This window comes from Phoenix dactylifera, chromosome 12, assembly GCF_051530095.1.
Source record: "Phoenix dactylifera cultivar Ajwa chromosome 12, Ajwa_hap1_PhDact_Kaust_v1.1, whole genome shotgun sequence".
NCBI lineage: Eukaryota > Viridiplantae > Streptophyta > Magnoliopsida > Arecales > Arecaceae > Phoenix > Phoenix dactylifera.
In genome coordinates, this window is record NC_143201.1 from 5436063 (window position 1) to 5458079 (window position 22017).

Sequence of the window (22017 nt, forward strand, 5' to 3'; positions counted from 1 at the left end):
CCTCACCCCCTAGACTGAGATTTTTTCTCATAGCCATCCAATCACACTTCATGAGAGCTTTATAGGCCATCATGAGCACCAGGACACGTGGCATCATGCATGTTTGACATGTGGCAAGTGAGCCCCTTTGTTGGAGGCTAGTTCTAAATACACCCCCCCGATTGCTCAGGACACCCCCCAAAAACCAAAAATAAAATACCCAAACTAACCTTTAGTGTAATTACCATATTGCCCTTGAAATTTTCTCAGTACACCCCCCTTCCTCCTCCTCCGTCTCCTCCTCCGTTTCGTTTTGAAAAGGAAAAAAAAAACCACCCCTCAAACCCCCCTTAAACCCCTCGATCCATTTACATCGTTTAGGCGATCTTTGAAGGAGATTTAAGCCCCATTCGAAGCATGGACAAGCAACTAGTGATTTGGGACGAAGAATCGGCCGCAAAGGTACGTGTTCCACCTTGTTTCGAAAGTTTTTTTTTTTCACGGTTCGTGCTCCGTTCGGCACTGGATCGCCGAACAAAAGGCTTCTGTTCGGCTGCATAGTGCCGAACAGAAGCCTTCTGTTCGGCAACGCTCTACCGAACAGAAGGCTTCTGTTCGGCTGCACAGTGCCGAACATAAGGCTTCTGTCCGGCACACTGCAGCCGAACAGAAGGCTTCTGTTCGGCACTCTGCAGCCGAACAGAAGCCTTCTCGTGCCAAATCGCGTGCCGTGCTGAATTTTGTGCCGAACAGATCCTCTGATTCATTAATTCTTGGTGATAAATTATTTTATATGGAGGGCTATGCTACAACCGAATCGAGTATAATTGGATCAGAATTTGTACTGGATTACACAAGCGAATTTACAACTTACGAGGTATTATAATATATTGTGCAATTTTGTATTAGTTTAGCGAGCTATTTTTACAACTGTGTACTTACATAAATTGTTTAATGTATAGATCTTCAAGAGTAGAGAGGACTTGTGTAATTGGTGTCGTGAAGCTGGGAGGCGAAATGGTTTTGTTGTTGTAATCAAATCATCCGATGCAGGTACCATTTCTAAGAAACCCAGAATTACGTTAGGTTGTGAGAGGGGTGGGACGTACCGAACCACAAAAGAAAAGCGAATAAAGACTGCCTGTGGGACAAAGAAGTGTGGATGCCCTTTTGCATTAAGAGGAAAGAAATTGGATACTGCGGATGATTGGATATTACTGGTCGTATGTGGAGTGCACAATCATCCCGCTGCAGAGAATCTGGAGGGGCACTCATATGCAGGGAGATTATCTGAGCAGGAGACGGAATTGTTAGTGGATATGTCGAAGAGTTTGGTTCGTCCAAAGGACATATTATCCACATTGAAGGAAAGAGATGCTCTCAATGTTACGACTATCAAGACTATCTACAATGTACGTCAACGGTTTAAGGTTGCAGAGAAAGCCGGGAGGTCTGAAATGCAACATCTATTAGGTAAATTATCAGAGGCTAAATATATTGAGTGGCATAGGAATTGTACTAATACGGATGTTGTGCATGACTTATTTTGGGCACACCCTGGCAGCATTGATTTGTTCCGTGCATTTTCCCGTGTGTTGATAATGGATTGCACGTACAAGACGAATAGGTATCGTCTTCCGCTCTTAGAGATTGTGGGGGTGACATCTACTGACATGACATTTTCAGTTGCTTTTGTATACTTAAATTCTGAGGGGGAAGAAAGCTATACTTGGGCATTAGAGAGATTGCGCAGTGTCATAGCTGATGATGTTTTGCCTGAGTTGATTGTTATAGATAGAGACTTGGCTTTGATGAATGCAATTCATAGAGTATTTCCTACTGCTAGACATTTATTATGTAGATGGCATATTAGTAGGAATGTTTTGGCCAAGTGCAAAAAATTTTTCGAATTGAAGGAGAAATGGGATAAATTTATTATGAGTTGGAATGTACTAGTGCTGTCCTCCACGGAAGACGAGTATAATGATCGCTGGAGTGCACTGCAGAGAGAGTTCGGTACCTATCCAGATGCACTACAGTATGTGTCAGATACTTGGCTGAGCAAATACAAGGAAAGATTTGTTGCGGCGTGGACTGATACATGCAGGCACTACGGAAATGTGACGACAAATAGGTATCACAAATAAAGACTCATTTAATTTTAATTTATCTCAATTCTTATATCTAACTTTCATTTGTTTACTAGGGTCGAGAGTGCACATGCAAAGCTCAAAAAGCAGCTTGGATCAAGCCAAGGAAGTTTCGAGTCATCTTGGACTAGAATACATGGATTGATTGAGTTGCAGCACAGCTCCGTTAAAGCCTCATTGGAGAAGAGTTTATTGGTAGTGCAGCACAACTTCAAGCCAGCTGAATTCAAAGAGTTGCGAGGTTTCATATCTATAAGTGCGTTAAATCATGTCCTCGCCCAATCGAAACGAGCCAATTCAGTTGGGTTTGATGATTCAAATTGTGGGTGCGCTATTCGACGCACACATGGTATACCATGTGCTCACCAGATTGCGCGGTACAGGGCGGAAGGTCGGCCCATTCCTCTCGACTGCATAGATCCTCATTGGAGGAAACTTGATATTCTGCCTACCCCCCCCGTGCAGCCAATTCAGTTGAGTTGTGATGCAGAGTTAGATTTGATTGCGCTACGATTCAAGAAGTTAGATGGGGCTTCTCAATTGCAGATGATCAAGAAGTTACGAGAGATTGCAAGTCCAGATAGTACACCTCTTTTAGAGCCTGCAAAACGGAAGACCGGTTCACGTGGGCGCGCTTCACTGAAGGTTGATACGTCTACTCGACGTGACCCGTCTGCGTTTGAGTTGGTTCTATCTGGACAGGATAGTTATTCACCTGGTGTTGAGAAAGTTACCATCCGCAATCCATCTACTCAGATTCAAAAGAGACGGCCCAAGCAAAAGGTAAGTACCAAATATTTATTTCCTTACAATAGGTATCACAACGTCTACGGGACGGTCCGTGCCGTGCCGGTATGTCATGTGCCGATACGGGACATGTCGGGACGTGCCGTGCCGAGATGTGCCGATACGGGACATGTCGGGACGTGCCGTGCCGAGATGTGCCGATACGGGATGTGCCGTGCCGAGATGTGCCGATACGGGATGTGCCGTGCCGAGATGTGCCGATACGGGACATGTTCTGCCATTGTTACATATTTTCTATCATTTGATATTATTTGCAGGTTTTTCGTACTAGAGCCCAGTCACATACGCCCATTATCTATATTGATGCTATTCCTTCTGCCTTGAGACCATACATCCAGCATATCAAGGATGTAAAAGCTGATGGGAATTGCGGATTTAGGGCAATAGCTGACTTACTGGGATTTGGAGAAGATGACTGGGTGCGTGTTAGGAAGGATTTATTGCAAGAGTTGCAATGTCATTCGGACCACTATCGCACATTATATGGTGTGGAAGGGACGATTGCTGAGATCACTCATGCATTATCATATTATGATGATTGTCCACCATATGACAGATGGATGACTATGCCGGACATGGGTCATCTTATAGCATCCTGCTATAATGTTGTCCTATACCATCTCTCGTTGCAACAATGTCTGACCTTCCTACCTCTCCGTTCTGTGCCAGTACCTCTTCTATCCCGCAAAGATATCGCTATCGGATTCGTAAATGGAAATCATTTTGTTGAGGTACTACGTTCACAACACTTGCGAATATTTAATTTTGCTTATTTAATTTTGCTTATTTATAATTTTGTAGCTATTAATATTTTCTTATTTCTAATTTTGAAGGTGTTCTTGTTGCCGGGACATCCCGTTCCGCCAGTAGCGACCAACTGGCGAAAATATCATCTTCCTTGTGCTACCGGATGGGAAAATTCATATGAAGCACGGATTCAACAGTTCAAAGAGAGCATCTCACCTAATGTTATAATTAGCGAGACAGTAGAGTTAGATTGATTATTTATATATGTACAATTTTTGAAAGTTGTAAATTTTTTTGGCCTCTTAGAGTCATGTACTGTGAAACTCCATCATCAATATAAATCAAAAAATATCTGTCTTCGCATTGTTAGATTGATTGTTATGTGCACTGTTATATTTGTGTAAAATAGAACGGGCCAGGCTTTACAAAGATTACACGTAAATGTACCAAAAATATATATTTTTCATTAATATCAAAGGCTTTACAAAGATTACAAAGGCTCCATCATCAATCCCTATGACGCCATCGTCGACGCGTGTACTGCTGTACGTCCGAATGAGAGGGTCCTGGATCCGAATGAGAGGGTGCTGTACTCGGGCCAGGCTCATCACCCAGAAGTACCTGATGCATCTGAGAAATAGCATCATATAGGTGCCCGGCACCTAGTGACGTAGCCTCTGAGGGACCCATCCGTACAATGTCGGTACTGATACCGAGTGCAGCTGCATTACGCCGCCGGTGCATGTCAGCATCATCATGACCTCCCCTAGCTCCAGAATGAGTACTCGAGCGCAGATGAGGAGGCTGAACTGCAACGTGCGTGATACGGAGATACCACTCCATGTATCCCGGTACGCTGTCTGATGGCCGGGTAACTGGGTGGCTCCTGCTCGCCTGGCTCAGCACGTGGTCCTCCCACCGCTCCCAAAGCTGATCCATATAGGAGTAATGTATCCGGTACGAGCCTGCTGTGGAACCTCTGTTGGCTCGCGTAGGGGCTAGTGGCGCTCGAGGGATGGTCTGAATACGACCAAACTGTCTAAGAACCCTTTCTGGATGATAGGGTTCTACGATATCAAGGCACTTGATGGAGCCACTAAAAAATGCGACGGGTATATATGGGCGATCTCCCCGAAGCCGATGATGGGGATCCCAAATAACCTGTAAAACAAAAGGTCCATTTCAGTTTAATACTATATCGCATATTAAAAGTACTGACAAACACAAGCAAATGGTAATATGATACGTACCTCATCGATGCTCAAAAGGTCCAATGACTCACGTAGAACCACTAAATGGTCCATCGTGGTACGGGATGGAGTACCGGGCATCCAGCGGTGCACGCGGGGACTGGCATCAGTATACTCGAGCGACGGGTGAGGACTGAGTGCTGGAAAATGCTCATAAATCCATGCCTGCAGAAGCGTCATATAACCACTGATCTGTCTCACTGATGACCTCGACGCAATCCCCAACTGCCGATACAAATATGCTAAGGCAGCTGTACCCCAGGCATATGTGCTCACCCTATCCAGATCCCGCAGTAAACACAGATACGCTATAGGCACCCTGGTCCCACTCTTATCAGCAAAGAGTGTGCAGCCTAACAAAAATAACAAATAGGCTCGTGCTGCACACTCTATCCTCTGCTGCCTGTCTCTATCAGATACAGAGTGAAACTGAGTCCTCAGCCACTCCATCCTCACAGACTGACCGCGCGATGACAGTACCTCCTGACGCGCGTCTCCAGCTGACACCCCCAACAACTCCACAAGTAGCTCCTCAGCATCCCGATCACTCATCCTCTCAGGAGAAACTGATACTGAGGAACCTGCGACAGGAATCCCTAAAATGGCGGATACATCATCCAACGTGATAGTGATCTCGCCAAATGGTATATGGAAGGTGTTCGTCTCGGGCTGCCATCTCTCTACGAAGCCCGAAATCAGAATCTTATCGATGAATCGATAAGAGCACTGTACTAACTCTACGAGGCCCGACTGCCTCAATAGTGCTCTGAACCTGGTATTTGGTTGGTTTGAAGACCACCACTTCCATTCACCAACCTTGGCAGTATGGTTCATGCACTTTAGTGGAGCTCGTTCCTGTAATATAAATGTATAATTACTACTACTTTATAAAACATCAATAAACAAAATATAATGCTATAACAAATAAACAATACCTGTTGCCTCCAGATGGAAGCTGCTATATGCGTCCTGAAACTGATCAGGACGGACTCATCCTCTGGACCTCCTGGACATGGTCCAACGGACTCATCGTCTTCGCCCCTAGCGGGCATATCATCATGCTCTGACTCAGGAGAGTCCGATGGCATATGAGCAGGCTCGGGAGAAGCAATCCTAGCACGACGTCTCCTAGCTGACGCCGTAGGTCTAACTCTGGCGGGACGGGGATCCATGTCTGAAAATATAGAAATTCAATGTTAGGCTATATCAAAGAAAATAATTCAATTGCATACATAAATGTTCGGCACAAAATTCAGCACGGCACGCGATTTGGCACCAGAAGCCTTCTGTTCGGCTGCACAGTGCCGAACAGAAGGCTTCTGTTCGGCTGCACAGAGCCGAACAGAAGGCTTCTGTTCGGCTGCTCAGAGCCGGACAGAACCATTCTGTTCGGCACTGTGCAGCCGAACAGAAGGCTTCTGTTCGGCACCGTGCAGCCGAACAGAAGGCTTCTGTTCGGTTGAGTGTTGCCGAACAGAGGGCTTCTGTTCGGCACTGTTCAGCCGAACAGAAGGGTTCTGTTCGGCGATCCAGTGCCGAACGGAGCACTGGAGGCGGGGGGGGCGGGGAGCTACCTCGACGTGGTCGTGGAGGCGCCGGCGAGGTGCTCGTTGCTCGGGAGATGGCCGGGGAGGTGGTTCCGGGAGAATGCCGGCGACGAGAGGGAGAAGGGGAGAATGCCGGCGACGAGAGGGAGAAGGGGGAACGGGGGGGTTTTGGGCGAGGGAGAAGGGGGAGACGGAGGGGGTTTGGCCGCCGGCGAGGTGCTTGAGGTGCTTGAGGCGAAGTTTTTTGGGCGGAAGGGAGAAGCCGGCTGGAGTGGAGTTTTGGAGGGGAAGAGCGGGGTTTTGGGGGGGGGGTTTGGGGGGTGTAGAGAGCAATTTAGGTGAGGGGGTGGGGAGGGTGAAGGGTAATTTAGGATTTTTTAATTTTTTAGGGGTGTCCTTAGCAAATGGGGGGGTGTAGAGAGTATTTAATTTTTTTTTAATTTTTGGGGGGTGTCCTGAGCAATCGGGGGGGTGTATTTAGAACTACCCTTTGTTGGACTTCCTTTCCCTCTATAAATAGGGGAGATGGCTGCCATCTTTGTAGAGAAAAAAAAGATCTGGCTTAGAGTATTTGGTGTTTTGACACCGGTTGGGAAAGAGTGAAGTGAGCTTTGAGAGTTCATGTTGTAAGAAAAAGAAAGGAAAAAGAAAAGATTGAAGGAAAGGGTAGCTAGTCCTCTTCCTCCTAGTTCTCTCCCTCTCTCTCGGCCACCTGCTGCATCCCTGCGAGCTAGCACTCCCCGGGATGCCGGTTGATCCAGAGGCCTCGCGTGGATTACTTGTAGAGGCCGGACGCTTGTGCAGTTGCGGAGCAGCAAGCTAGAACCAACCTGCTAAAAGGTTAGTGTTCTGTTTTCAGTTTTTGGAGTTGAGATTTGATCTCAATTCAAGAACACATACGATGTGATCCATGCATGAATATTTCTATCACATATCCTGCGGATTCATCTGGGAATTTCGTAGGATTGGATCAGATCCAAAGTTTGCAATGGGTTGTTTTGAACAGCCCTGTTTTATTCCGCTGAAAATTGTTTTCAAATTGCATACTTTCACCTTAATCGGTGAATCCTCGGCGCATACGATGCTCGAATTTCCTTCAGCCGTTGCAGGGTGTACGATCAAAGGGAGTGCTAGAAAGGGAGGGGGAGAGGGAGAAAGAGAGAGAGGAGGGAGGGTGAGGAAGAGGGAGGAAAGGGGGGAGGGAGGGAGAGGAAGAGGGAGGAAGGGAGGGAGTAAGGGAGGGAGAGGGAGGGAGAGGGAGGGGGGGAGAGAGACCGAGAGATAGCTTTTCGAGCTCGGAAACCCTAATTGAAATAGGGATCCATTGCTTTGTTTTGAAACAAGGGATCTCTTTTTATTTTTACCAATTTCGAAGTGAAGTTGGTAGATAGGTTGCTGACTTCACTTCGAAATCAGCAAAAATAAAAAGGGATTCCATGTTTCGAAATGAAACAGAGGATCCTTGACTCCCGGTTTTGATTAGTGCTTCCGAGCTCAGAGGGCTCTCTCTCGGCCTCTCTCTCTCTCCCTCCTTCTTCCTGCCTCCCTTCCTTCCTCCCCTGCTCCCTCCCTTCCTCTCTCTCCTTCTCCCTCACCCTTTGTTTCGAACCAAGGTAATGAACCATGCTGGTAACTGATTGATCCGGTTCAGTATGTCCTGTAACCCAGCTGGTTCGAGATGGGTCGGCAGACGATGATATGTATCATTGGAGTTAGTGAAGAGTTGAGAAATTTACTACATCTGCTTGCCTTAGAAAGTGTGATAGGTTGAATAATGTGGGGTTTGAAAAGGATCTTGAGAGCTGGGGGTGGTCATTGTAAGGTACAACTACAACAGCGGATGACCTTTGGTTGAGGTTCTGCTTCAGTCACTTTGAGCTGGCTTCTTTTAGGTTATCTTAGCGTTTGTGTTAGATTCATTATTAAGGACTAAAAGAATTGTGATAAATGAAGGAGACCGATCTCAATGAAGTTACTAGCCTTTAATTGGCTTGAATTCATGGCATAGGAGCATCAAGAATTGATAGATCACTGGTTGTCCTTACAACTTCATTTCTAATAGCTATCTGTCTTGATCATATCTTCTTTTATTTCTCAAAAGTTGTCCAACTAGATGAACATTAGGCTGTAAACATTGGGACTACCAGCTGATATTATTTCATCAAATTTACTACCTGCGGACTATAAACTGCATGCAGAGCCTGTAGATTTGTAGAAAATTTCAGTTAGCTGTTTGATATTTATCATCTGAAGATGCTACACTGGGTTCATCAAGTAAAATTGAATCCTTGAACCAATATGATATTTCATGTTAGATGATAAATCACAAAAGAAATAAAAAAATTCAATATGATGCAACTGAGGGGATCAGTTGAACAATCAAATGGCTATATAAGTCATGTCCTTTGAGATGTATGAATCATGAACACCTGCACAAGCTCGTTATATGCTGATAAGCTGAATACTAGTGGAGCGCAAGACACACTAGCATTGCATGAGCAGCAGAAAATGACAAAGCAATTTAGAGGAAAAAAGAGCTTAGGTGGATGCAAAAAAGGTTCTAAAACACAAAAGAAATGATTAATAATGAATTTACAGTCTAAGGGGATTGAGATCTTAATTCAATGGGGATATCAAGCCATGGGAACAGAAGATGTATTTAAAAAGGAAAAACAAAGATCCATTTACAGGAATCCATAATTCATAACAGAAGAGTACCAAAAATCAAACAAAACACAACTAGATGAAATAGTGCAATGGTTTGAAAGCACTTGAAAAATGAAAGATATGAATAACAACAGTTGCCAATGTAATTGAAACAGATAAAGTTTCTTGTGGATGATCATCAAAATTCAAGAAAAATTGAATGAAGTTCTATGGAACAACCTCATGAATACTGAAAAATATATCCAAGGTTTATGATGGAAAGGGACCAAATCAAGTATTGGAAAGAAATAAAGTAACTTGGATGAAATGCAAAATATTTAGTGCCGAATCTCCATGAAAGACAATGGGTGTACGTTGAAGTGGGAGATTTCAAACCACTCTTTGGACTGGTCTAGGTCTTCATAGCCCACAGTGTGTGTCAAAAAGGTTAATATATGTCAAAATTTATTTACTAGGTGGAAATTCAAAAGCTTGATTTGTTGATTCTAGTGTTAATCGGATTATGTGACATAAGATCTAGAATCCATCCGAAAGATAAAGCTTTGGTCTATTGTGGATTTCTGGTAAGGGAGTTTCAAGTGTCAGATGAAGTGAGACAACAGATGACTTCAGCGCCATGTAGCATTACTTTTTCTTTTTCACTTTTTTGCTGAAAGTAGGCTAATATATCACTCTAGTATATAGTCATCCAATGGAATCAGAAAAAGCAGAGGTCATAGAGTGGGTAGGAAAATCTTCTGTCCATGTAGTCTTGGGTGTTCCAGTGAAGCAAATGTTAGTAAGATAATCTGAGGCCTGATTGGCTTGGCAAAGGAATGTCATACCCAAAAGGAGGAAAAGCTTTTGGAGATGGCCTATATATCCAGCAAGCAAGGTGGAAATCCTCCAAGCTGGCTGGTATTGGTTGATTCAAGATATTTGTTAAATACCTTTTAAGATATCATGTGCTTAAAGAATCTCAATGATACGATTCAGACATGTCCAGACTGCTTGCATCTTGGTAGGAGGACATAGCACTGTCTCATTGTAACTAATCAACTAGGGTCTTGTGAGTTTTGATGCATGTAACCATTAATAGCCGAGTGTTCTGGAAGTAGGCTATAAGGTGTATCTATATCTTTTGTTCTTTGTGTTGCAACCAAGGAATGTTGAATCGATCCATACCAGCTGGTTTAGCTCGTACCGAATCAGTACCGGCGCCGATCGGTCCGGTTCGGTCACAACAAAAAGAACCTGCACTGAGTCCGATCCGGCCAGGACTTGGTACGAACCTGCACTGAGTCCGGATCAATATGTGGCATTAAATGCCACGACTGTGGCATTGCTACGGCACGCTATGTCCTTTTTGGCCATAGTGCGCCACGGGCGCCGCACGCTGTTTTTGGCCAGTTCAGACCAGTCTGAATTGATATCGGCGCCGACCGGTACGCCGATTGGTACCAGTTCGGCGATCCTTGGTTGCAGCCATTGATCATCATGTAAATTTCATTTTTGTTGTGGACGTCTCAAGAGACACTATCTTGATACACACATGCACATGTACATACATGCAAGCACATATGCATAAATACATGCATGCTTGTATATAGACATGCATGCATCCAGTTATGCATGGTCGGCAGAACAAGAGAGAGAAAAACTAGAGAAGATGGAGAAGGAAAGAGAGAACAAGAGAAAGGGAGGGAGGGAGGGAGAGAAAGGGAGAGTGAAGTAGGCTCGGTAGATGTGTGGACAATCGGAGGAGAGGAGGGCTTTTGAGCCCCCTTACTCTCCCCCTCCCAGCATTTCTCTCTCTTCCCCTCCCTCCCAACAATTCTCTCTCCCCCCTCCTCCCTCTTTTTTCCTCTCTTTCCTTCTCTCTCTCCTTCATTGCCTATTTTTGTTTTGCTTGTCGGAACTATCCCAGTTTGCTGCCAGTATGGCTCAGCATGCTCATGCATGCAAGCATGCGTACATCCATGATGCATGCATGCATACATGAATATAATTTCTTAAAAACTTGGAGAATGGGATGGTACCACCGGTATAATATCGCTTCGATAGGATTTCGGCACTAGGATAGAGACTGGGTTGCTAAAACATTGCTAAAATGGGGCATTCCTCATCTTGGCTGAATCAGGTGGATACCATCCGATACCGAACCCGATATTACCAGTTCGAAGTTGTCCCAACCAGAACACCCTTGATTTTTTTAAAAAAAATTGAAAATGAGGTATAATGGGGCAGTCGGGTACTTTGATGCCTTTAGGCATCTCGTGAGGGACTCCCAAGGCCCCTTTTGATCCATAAGAGAGAGAAAGAGATGAAGAAGTGGAGAAGGAAAAGGGGTTTTTGATCTCACCAAGGAGGGGGTGCTAGTAGATTTGCAAGAGAGGGCACTCCATTTAGGTAGCCCTTGGATCTCTTATGTTTGGCCCAAAGTTGGAAAAATCAAATTGGAGAAATCTATATAGATTTTTGTATTTGAATTTTGGATATGTTGTAGGGTGGACAACACCATGGTGATTTTTATTTTTTCTTTGACAAATATTTTAATTTTTATGAATTTTTTATTTATATTAATACTTTAATAAAAATAAATATATGAAAATTTAATTTGAAAAAAATGTAGCATGGTTGCATTTATAGTATGCACATGCTACAATTTTTATGGTACTTGGTACATTAGAAACCGAGTTGATGGAAAAGATTAGACAGGATAAAAGAAGATGAGGAATAGTATCGGGAGACTCGAGAGTTGTTACGTAGATTGGAGGGAGTTATCATTAATAACAGATCTGCTAGCACATAGATAGCTATACTAGATAGTGGATCTAATCGTATGCTAGAGGTGGATCTCCTAATGCATCGGATAGCTGAAGGGGACATAATGCTCCATCTATGTACAATCCATTTGGTTTCTTCCACTGGTCATATCCTGTGAGATTTGACTTTGTATATTTATCCATCCTATGAATATGAGTATAGCCAGTGATCAAAGTATAGTGTTGCTTCCTACTACCTTGAACTGGGATGTCCAGGCTTCAACAAGTACCAGAGATATACACATCCATGGCATCTAGAACCATGGCCAGGTCATTATACGACATCTTATGACCAACAGGGATTGGGACAATATCCAGGCTGTGGTGATAGGTATCATGCATAAAATACGGGACCGGAACAAAGCCCTGTACCATGTGTCATACGGGTCGGCCTGGTAATATACTAGTCCAAACCAAAATTTGTACCAAGCTTGGCACCAGTTTTTAAAACCTTGCAAAATATATTCATGTATGTGTGCATGTATGCATATGTACATGTATATATGTATGTACTCATGTATATAGATGTCTGTATGGGGTTGCACGCTTGTGTGTTAATGCAATATTTGTACATGTTTTCCTGAAATATCATCTTCCAGCATGTTGTCTATTTGATGTTTAAACTTTGAAATATCCCATCCAAGTAACAGAATAGAGCTTTCTGCATATACGAACTCTCAGCAGTTGACTATTTCCTCATATGGATGAACTGAGTTTTATTTTTCAAATATATAACTTGTGACTTACCTCTTGCTCTCAGCACATTTAATCATGAATTTTATTTTATTTGGATGTTTTATTTACCTATCATTCTTATATCTTATTGTTTAAGAATTCTCTTATATAAGTTTTTCCCCTGTCATGACTTCTTAAATATCATTACTAATTTATTTTGGAATGACCTCACCTTGATAATGTTGTGCACAAGTTCTTTATATTCATAGCATAATTTCTTTGCACATACAAATTTGAATCCTATGTTATTTATATTTTTCTAACATTTTTCTTTGCTCTTCAGGCTTTGGACACATCTGGTAATGGCATACGTCTTTACATTTTGGATTTACTATGCATTATACAAAGAATATAAGATCATAACAACAATGAGGTTGCATTTTCTTGCATCTGAAAATCGTCGAGCAGATCAATTTACGGTGAGTTCTCTAGTTTAATCATCTCTCATTCCTCAATCAAGATGCTAAATTCTTATTCTTTATTCATGTCAAGTAAATGTATCTGTGAGGGTGCTTGTATGCAGGGAACCACTATGTGTTGTGTCAATTTAGAAGCTTGACATATCTATAGAGTTTTAAGATTTCTGCTTCCCCTGTAATCATTCACTTTCTGCTCACTTTCTTCTTGTTTTCTTGTCACGAAATAATGATGAATTATCTTGATATCTATTATCGTGTGTTGATGAAATATAAGCTTATACACTGCGTTCTTTGTTGATGGAGATTGGATGGATATGTTTGTATGCAGGAGAGGTGTCAGCTTTTAGCGTACCCTATAACCTAAGCCACCCTGCAGAAGCTCAAACATGGGCATGTAGCCAACTTAGCTGAGGATGTGCTGTAGGTCCTGAACATGGGTAAAGCTGAACTTGCCATACTAACCAAAAAAACTGTCACCTGGGTGCAACCTAAGCAATTTAATAGAACATAGTTTAAAAGAGGTGGAATGATATATGCATCTAGATATTTACAAGACAAGCTAGCAATGACTTAAGTCCCAGTGGGATGTCCCGCAGGACACTAGGATGGGGTACCATCCCGAGTGTCGGGACAGGACCATCCCACCATTGTCCTAGCATTCTAATTGGCACATCTTGGGACATCCCCTGTCCCAAGTGTTGGGATAGGGCGGGATAATAGCACATCCCATTCCATGAGAAAACTGGGACAGCAAAGGACACATCCTATATGTGGTTGACATTTACAGCAAATACTCTCCTAAAAATGAGCTTGGACTTTGTTATAAGGCCCAACTAGTTCACATATTTCATTTTCCTTTTTCTAAATTAGAGAAACATTAATTTATTGACGATGCCATTTGCAAGAGGTAAAACTTCCAAATTCTAATATCTTCGGGGGAATAGTTAAGTGCTATTCATGATGTTTTCTATATTAATTTATGCGGCATTATTTATATTCCATGGTTAGTGAAAGTTGACTTTACGAAGTGTGTGGTAGAAGGAAAATAGCACTAGGAAGAGCACATCTGAGACGATGCTTGAAGACAATGACATTCATGTGGCATGTAGTACAATCAGCGCATATGTAGTACAATCAGTGCATCTATAGCTCTTTTCTTTATGATTGAAGCCCCAAAACAACACTCATATCAATGCAAGCAAGAACTCCATATGCAAAATGGAAGGATGAGCTGCAAAGCACTTGCAAATTAAGACTAGCAACTAGAGATGTGAACCTGGTATAGACTACAATTTTTGTGAACAGCGTCAGACCAGCAACAGCATCTTAACCCAAAGCCAAAATTGATTGTGTCAGAGGTATTTGGGAGAGTGAGCTAAGGTTTGGAATTTAGTCAAAATGAATTGCTTTTAGCCAAGATTGTTAGGCCTACTTGATTTTCGGCTTTTCTCCTAAACTGAGTTTTGGCTAGGTTTTGGTAGTTTTAGTTATTTTTAGTTGAAACTAATAGATTTCAAGCAAAAGCTTATATTTTCATTTTTCATCCTTTTCTTTCATGAGTTAATTTTAGTCTTAAGAGTTTAGCCCCTAATTAACAATGAATTTCTAACTGACCTCAACATTACTAATGCAAGGTCCACCTACACCCTACTTCAACATAGTCATGACCCAAGTTGGAACTCACTCAAATCTCGAGTTATAACTGTGAGAATCGGCCCAATTGGGCCCATCCTAGATTGAAGTCGGCAATGCCCACTGACTTCAATCGGAAAAATTCAAAAAAAAAAAATTGGGATCGAAATAGAGGAGGATGCGTTAGGATAAGGCCACCCCAGCCGTGGCTATTAAGAATTTGTCGGGCCGATGCAAACGGCCGATGTCTATTGGGGGCCATTGCAACCGGCGAACGACCGGCCCTATTCGAGCTTATCTCTCCCAAAAATCCACTATAAATACCCTGAGTCCGCTCTGTTCGATTCACCAAAAGCTTTCCTCCCTTTTTCTTTTTCTCCGGTGGCCACCGCACCACCTTAGCCGAGTGCCGCTACCAAACTCCCTTCTTCCTCTCTAGTGCTCCGACTGCCATGTTTTCCCTGCTTTCTCCTATTCCGAGCGTCGTCGCCACAGATCCCATAGGACCCTACTGTCTTCGGCCGAGATCCACCATCTCCGCTGTGCAGGTGAGCTTTCCTTCCCTCCTCCTATTTTCTTCCTTATGTTGAGTCATTTCCCTTGTTCTTGGGTCAAACCGAGACTTACTTCTCGGTCTTGGCACCTCCACCGGCTGCTACCGCAGTGCCGCTGGCTCCCTCGTGATCCACCGCCGGATCCCCAACACCCACCACCGGATCCTCGACACCCACCGCCGGACCTTCTCTCCTCTTCCCTCTCTCCTTTTCTCTCCTCTTCCCTCTCTTCCTTCCCGTTTCCTTCTTCCTCTTCTTATTTCTTCTTTTCTTCATCCCATCTTATTCTTATTTATTTATCTTAAAATAAATATATAAATAAATGATTTACTTTTCTAGCTATTATTTTTTCTTTGGCCTATGAATTAGATATGAGGATGACCTGTACCATTGATAACCAAGACCATACCCCTAATTGAACCTAGACTGAAATTCTCTCTCCTCTCTCTTTCTCTCTAAGCCAAACCTAGGCGGCATACTGACCAAGGTTCATCGAACCAGTATCGAAACCATACCATCGGTATGGTTCGGTACCGGTTCGAACCAATCCATGTCATTGCCACAGCCCCACAGGGGGGCCTCGGATTCGGTGCGAATTGACTAGTTCGCACGGAATCTGAGTCGAATTGGACGGTCCGGTTTCGGCCTCGGTTTCGGCCACATCCAATTAGGTTCCGGCCCCTAGGAGGCCGGAACCGTTTCTCATTGGAGAAATCGGGTCGGCTCGGTTCGGGCTGAACTGGCCTATTCGGCTCAGTTTAGCAATTCTTGATACCGAACCAGTACCCTAGTTTAGGGGCCGGAACCGTTTTTCATTGGAGAAATCGGGTCGGCTTGGTTCGGGCTGAACCGGCATGTTCGGCTCAGTTTAGCAATTCTTGATACCGAACCAGTACCCTAGCCTTATCAGATACTCCTAAAATTTGGTTACTATTAATCTTTATTGAGCCACTTAAATTATAGCTCATCTTGATCATTTTAGTTCACCTTGTTCAGATCGATCTGGGCAGTTGGGCATCGCCACCTGACCAATCTGATTTGGGCATGAGGCCGTATTTTCAATAGTTTTTTAATTTTTGACTTTGCTTGGATTTTGAAATAATGATTAAATTAATGGTATTTTAATGATATTAAACTAGGTGAACCTGACCCGCCTACTGAAGTGGGATTTTGAAGCGAGAAGTGATAAGTGACCTAATGCTTCAAAGCAAGGTTCGCGGTACCGATGGTACCGACGTACCGGTCGGCTCCGGTATCGGTACGGTATCGTTGCCGAACCGAGCCGAACCGAGGCCGTACCGATAGGGTACATTTAGCGACCCATCGTCTTTTTTTTTTTTTGGAGTTTTTTTGGATGTTTTTACTTCCAAATGATTCAAATAATGAGATGAAGAACATAAAAAATTTTCAAATTAAGATGCAATCAATTACATACGTTTAAATCACTCTCGAATATCTAAAATCGGGTCGAATGGCGATGCTTCTCGTCAATATCTGGATCATCAGCATAATATGGAGGCAGATCAACCCATCCCTCTAACCAAGCAGCATTGTAGTCTTGTATGCTCAATCCTCGAGGAATGCGCGTTGGATCATAAGAACTCTCGGATCTCTCGCTGAAGCTCTGGCTCTGAGAGGTGTCTTGATAAGGGGCCCATCCGAATATGCCGGCACTAAAATCCGATCCGTAAGATCCTCCGGGCTGCGCAGGATAGTAGCTACCGGAAGATGACTCTGATGCACCATATCCATAGGCTGGCTGAGGCCGCGGATAATAGGAAGACTCGGAACTTGATACATCAATGGATTCGACTCCATATGGAAGGTCATCTGCAGCGGCATCCTGGCCTCTTGAACGACCTCGAGGAGCTCTTCTTCGATATGCAATGGTATCTGACCGGCCTATATCAGACGGCCTACCGTGGTCCGTATCTTGTGTAGCATGTGTAAACTGAGACTCACCGGTGTATCGAAAACCTCCCTCCGGCTGTGTCTCATAACTAGTACCATACTGTCCTCCACTTCCTCCATGGCTAGTAGATCTATCACCACCAGAATCTTCATCGCTGCTGGTCCAAGTCTCCTCCTCGACACTCTCCATTGGGGCCCTTTCCTTTCCTTTTCTTGTTTGTTGGGATTGACGCCCTCCTGATCGAGTCGACTGGGTAGTAGAGCGTCCTCGTCCTCGTCCTCGCATGAGAGGATCATCTCTCTGAACCGGAGCATCGGACCAGTCATGCGGTGACTGGCTCCCCTCTAGCCACGTCATATCAGCTGTAGGAGTGCGTGGAATGTTGCGCTCAGCCCATTGCTGTGGATCGACCATAGCCTCGGTGGCTATGATACTGGCTGGTCGTGGAGGTGATCCCGGCTCATCAAGCTCGGGCTTCTGCTGCTGGGCCGCAAGCCAGTCGAGCATAGGATTATCATCATCATCTGTAAAAGTTCTATAGATGGGATCTGCATACTTGAGCTCCACTTCCTCTTGAATGCATTTTAGCCTCAACCGTAGATTGTAGTGCACATAAACTAAGTCGTTGAGGCGCTTTTGTGTCAAACGGTTCCTTTGTTTGCTGTGGATGATGCCGAAGGTGGACCAGTTGCGCTCACAGCCAGTCGAGGAGACCGTTTGGGAGAGAATCCGGATAGCTATCCGCTTAAGATTTTTTGCGGATCCGCCAAAATGAATCCACCATTCAGCTGCAAAAATATTGAAGATAATTACATTTTATATATATGATGGCCTCATAGTTGAAGATAATTCAGATGCAAAAATGTCTTGCAGATTTGTATTGTACCTGGATTCATAGTTGTCTTGCTCACGACAGCTGGTCGTTGTCCAAAGCTGTGGCTACCCTCTCTAAATAATTTGGTCTGTGGAAAGAAGCTTGTTGTAGTATGTCAATAATATAAGATCTGATATATTTACATATGTTACTAAATCATAGTTACCTCTTCTATACATAACGCGGCGACTTCTGGATCAGGCTCCATCTTATAAATAACATTACGCAAAGCATGAAGAAGTTCATCATCCATACCAATTCCACTCTCGTACTGAAACCGGGGATTCAGATAGTATGCTGCACATAGATGACACCATCTTAGTATAACTATACAAATATATCAATCAGTATAATTATCAATATTATCGCTTACCTGCTAGATGCAAATCCCTACCCATTTGGGCTCCCCACCGCCGCTCAATGATGTCGATGTACTCCTGGGCATGGGCTACATCTGCCTCCATGATCTGAGCCTTTGCCTTCTCCATCATGTGATACAAAAAGTCCATCTGGGGATACCTCTCGCTATCCACGGCCCGCAGCACTTCATATAATGGTTTGATAGCCTTGACTATCGCATTGGCCCGCTGCCAGAATGACTGCCTGCTTACCAAGTCTTCCATCCTGCTTCCTTCAGTGCCGGCCTGGGCATATCTACTTTCCTGCCACTCGGGACTAACAAACATCTGACGTAGGGCTCCTTTCTTCTCGATAAGGCTATCAAGTGCAATGTAATTCGTAGCAAACCGTGTGACTCCTGGTCTAAGAATTTCTCCCCCTGCATACCTTCTCATTAATGAAAGAACCCAAGTATAGCTATAAATATACCTGGTGATGCGTTGGGCTATCTCCACCGTATGTTGCACCCTACGGATCTTTCCAATATCCATCAGGATGAGGTCGATGCAATGTGCAGCACATGGGGTCCAGAAAATTTGTGGTCGCCGCTCCATCAAGACCTGCCCGGCCAACTTATATTGCGGTCCGTTATCAGTGACGACCTGCACGATATTCTCCTCTCCAATCTGATCAATCACCTCCTCCATAAGTCTGAGGATGTATGAGGCGTTGTGCACCTTATCCGAAGCATCAACTGACTTGTGGAAGAAGGTCTTCGTATCACAGTATGTCAGAAAGTTGATGATGGCCCGCTTTGTCGGACCGGTCCAACCATCACACATCAGAGTGAGCCCATATGTGGGCCACTTGCTTTTATATGAACCAATCCAATTCTCTAGCTCTTCCTTATTGTTGTCAAGAAGCTCACCGTAGATGTCCCTCGGACCTGGAGGATCAACACCGGGACCGGCAGTCTGTATGGCAGAAATGGCAGACTTGTAGTATGTATTGTCTGCAGCATTTACTGGAATGTGGCTGAAGTGGAACCAGGATCCAATAGCTCGCCACATATCCTTCTTCTTCTCCTTCTTCCACATTGTGTCTACTCTTTGCTGCTTCGAATCTCTTCTGGGGAAGGCATGCGGATCTACATCATGGATTGACGCACCTGGTGGAATCCCTCCGAAAGACTTCTTTCGGCTACCAAAACCACCCAGGATAGATGCAATCCGGCTACGTCCTCTGCCCTCGCCCTCCCTGACTGATGTTGTCCTTTGAAACTCTGGATCTTGTCTGCTTCCACCAGAACCGGCGTCCGACTCAAAAAACGAGGGCCCAAATCGAGCCCGATGCCTCGCCACCTCCTCCTGCTGCCATCGATCATCCAGACTCGCCCGCATGGCAGCCTGGATCTGTGCCTCCTCCTCATCTGGACCCTCGGCCTCCTGTGACTCCATCAAGTGATAGGAAGGTGCTTCTGCAGCTTGGCGTTCCACCTCCGCTTTCTGCTTGGCAGCCCTCTCCTTGGCTGCTTTGATCTCAGCGAGGTTTTTCCTCATCAGCTGACGGGTCGTCGGTGGGCACTCCGAGCATGCAGATATCTCACGAGAATTACCGGCTAAGTGCTGCTTTAATCTGGTTACTCCTCCTCCTTTGAAGCACTTGTGGCAATAATTGCACTGAAACTGGTGACGTTCACCGAGCATCTTCCCATGCTCCCAGCCAATATTACGCTCTTGGGGTTGCCCTCTCCTTGATGGCTCCATTCCTACGACCACATTAATTTTTTTCAATTTTTATTTTTTTGTAATTAAAAATTAATTTTTAAATTTATTAATTAAATTATAAATTATATAAATTCTGTAAAAAAACAGTTAATGTCATTGAATCATTGAATCATTTCCTAATTTTTGGCAATTAAATTAAATTATATATCAACAACATATAAAAATTTCAAAACGAAATGGAATCATTGAATTATTTCCTAATTTTTGGCAATTTTTGACTTAATTTTTTTAAGCAATTTAAATGAAATATTAAAAAAACAATGTAGGGGAATTTTACCTTATTTTGTTTTTGCTGGATTTTCCTTCAAGAAAAACGATGCTCTCCGACCTTTCTAATTTTTTTTCATGCCTTTGTCTTTTCCTTTCTCTTCTTTTCCTCCTCCTTTCTCTTTGCCTTTCCTTCACTTAGTCTTAACTCTTAAGCTCATGCACTTGTGGCTTCAGCCTTCAGCATTCGGTTGGCTTTTATAGCCAACCGTTGGGTCACTGTGGCACTTTGAAAAGTGCCACTGTGAGCCACAGCGCGGCACTTTCGAAGTGCCGCGCGAAGTGCCGCACAAAGCGGCACTTTCGGCCGCATTACCGTTCTAAACAGCAATTTAAACATCGAGTTTTCAAAGTGCCGCACAAAACGGCACTTTGAAAACTCAAAGTGCCGCACAAAACGGCACTTTGAAAGTGCCACAGTGTGGCACTTTCAAAGTGCCTCAGAGGCACTTTGAACCAGTGCTGTGGCACTATCATAGTGCCACAGCGCTGGCACCTCATTGCCAGCACCGAACCGGTGCGAACCGGCTCGGTTCGCATCGGTTCGATCACGTACCGGTGCGAACCGAGCGGTTCGCACCGGTATGGGCATGTACCGGTGCGAACCGCCTCGGTTCGCACCTGTACGTGATCGAAACCATCGGTTCCGACCCATATTGGGTCGGAACCGATTTCCACACTGGAACCGGACCGGTTCCAGTCGGTACCGGTCCGGTTCGGGCTGAACCGACCGGTTCAGGTCGGTTCAGCAGACCCTGCTTCAAAGTGTGTTTTCCGATCTTTGGTAAAGTGATAATTAGTTTATTAAATTTGATCATGATATTTATTTTATACCTGATTAAATGGGTAAGGCATGTTATTATTATGATAATAATTGTTTTAAAATATATTATGTAATTTAAAAAATATGATTGTGTAAATTATAAAATTTATTTTATATATTTGTATTTTCAGCACGGCTATGATCTGGCACTACCAATGGAGATGATTCATTGCCTTGTCGATTTGTAATATAAAAAATTAGTTTCGACATTGAGCCATCGGTGATTAGAATAGTGGTATCCATGGTATGTCTTACCAGCCCGAATCAAATAATATAAGGCATACTGTACCGTACAGGTTCGGTATCGGTATCCGGTATGGGTGGCATACTGACACTCAGTATGTCACAAAAACTCCGTACAATACCGTATGGATACTATGCTAGTGTGGCATTGGTATGGGGTCTGATACCGAGACGATGAACCTTGGTGGTATCTGTTATCTAGCACTTTATGCATCTTTTATCTGCTATCTGACCCATGCCACTAGGTTACATGGCCATAGCCTGATGTTGGATCTCTAGTATTAGTTTATGAAAGTAATAATAATAAATTTTAAAAAGATGTATGTATTACAAAATTTGATTTATTTTTAGTCAGTATTGTGCTATTTATTTGGCATGCTTAGACCCCACTTTATTGTGTCATGTTGCTTACTGGGCTGGTATAGCTCATTATTCTATCTTTTTCTATTTTTCAGATTCTGACCAATGATTGCTTGGAACT

The 22017-nt window shown here is 43.8% G+C and overlaps 3 protein-coding genes across 3 annotated transcripts in view; 2 read left to right on the forward strand and 1 right to left on the reverse strand.

Moving 5' to 3' along the window:
- LOC103720361 (hyperosmolality-gated Ca2+ permeable channel 1.7-like) overlaps window positions 1-22017 on the forward strand; it is a 92597-nt gene that overhangs the window by 38133 nt on the left and 32447 nt on the right. The window contains exon 4 of the mRNA XM_088708347.2: window positions 12970-13105. Coding sequence (XP_088564473.1) covers window positions 12970-13105 — 136 coding nt within the window. The remainder of the gene's footprint in view (window positions 1-12969; window positions 13106-22017) is intronic.
- On the forward strand, window positions 178-6219 carry LOC148700364 (protein FAR1-RELATED SEQUENCE 5-like). The gene is made up of 6 exons (XM_089926549.1): window positions 178-441; window positions 779-856; window positions 942-2113; window positions 2186-2912; window positions 3194-3667; window positions 3770-6219. The coding sequence occupies exons 1-6, from the start codon at window positions 397-399 to the stop codon at window positions 3935-3937; spliced, it is 2664 nt and encodes an 887-aa protein (XP_089782675.1). The 5' UTR covers window positions 178-396; the 3' UTR covers window positions 3938-6219.
- LOC120113100 (uncharacterized) lies at window positions 16520-20799 on the reverse strand. The gene is made up of 4 exons (XM_088708366.2): window positions 18451-20799; window positions 18244-18374; window positions 18090-18165; window positions 16520-17991 (listed from the first exon to the last, which is right to left on the reverse strand). Exons 1-4 carry the CDS (start codon window positions 20180-20182, stop codon window positions 16748-16750), a joined length of 3183 nt encoding a protein of 1060 aa, XP_088564492.2. The 5' UTR covers window positions 20183-20799; the 3' UTR covers window positions 16520-16747.

Bases quoted from the DNA above. Each gene is read 5' to 3' on its own strand.
- LOC148700364 (XM_089926549.1), top strand. From the start codon at position 397: ATGGACAAGCAACTAGTGATTTGGGACGAAGAATCGGCCGCAAAG. The intron at 2,114-2,185 runs GTATCACAAATA...TTTGTTTACTAG, and splicing joins GGAAATGTGACGACAAATAG to GGTCGAGAGTGCACATGCAA. The intron at 3,668-3,769 runs GTACTACGTTCA...CTAATTTTGAAG, and splicing joins ATGGAAATCATTTTGTTGAG to GTGTTCTTGTTGCCGGGACA.
- LOC120113100 (XM_088708366.2), bottom strand. From the start codon at position 20,182: ATGGAGCCATCAAGGAGAGGGCAACCCCAAGAGCGTAATATTGGCTGG. The intron at 18,166-18,243 runs GTAACTATGATT...TTCTTTCCACAG, and splicing joins CCGCGTTATGTATAGAAGAG to ACCAAATTATTTAGAGAGGG. The intron at 17,992-18,089 runs GTACAATACAAA...ATATTTTTGCAG, and splicing joins CAAGACAACTATGAATCCAG to CTGAATGGTGGATTCATTTT.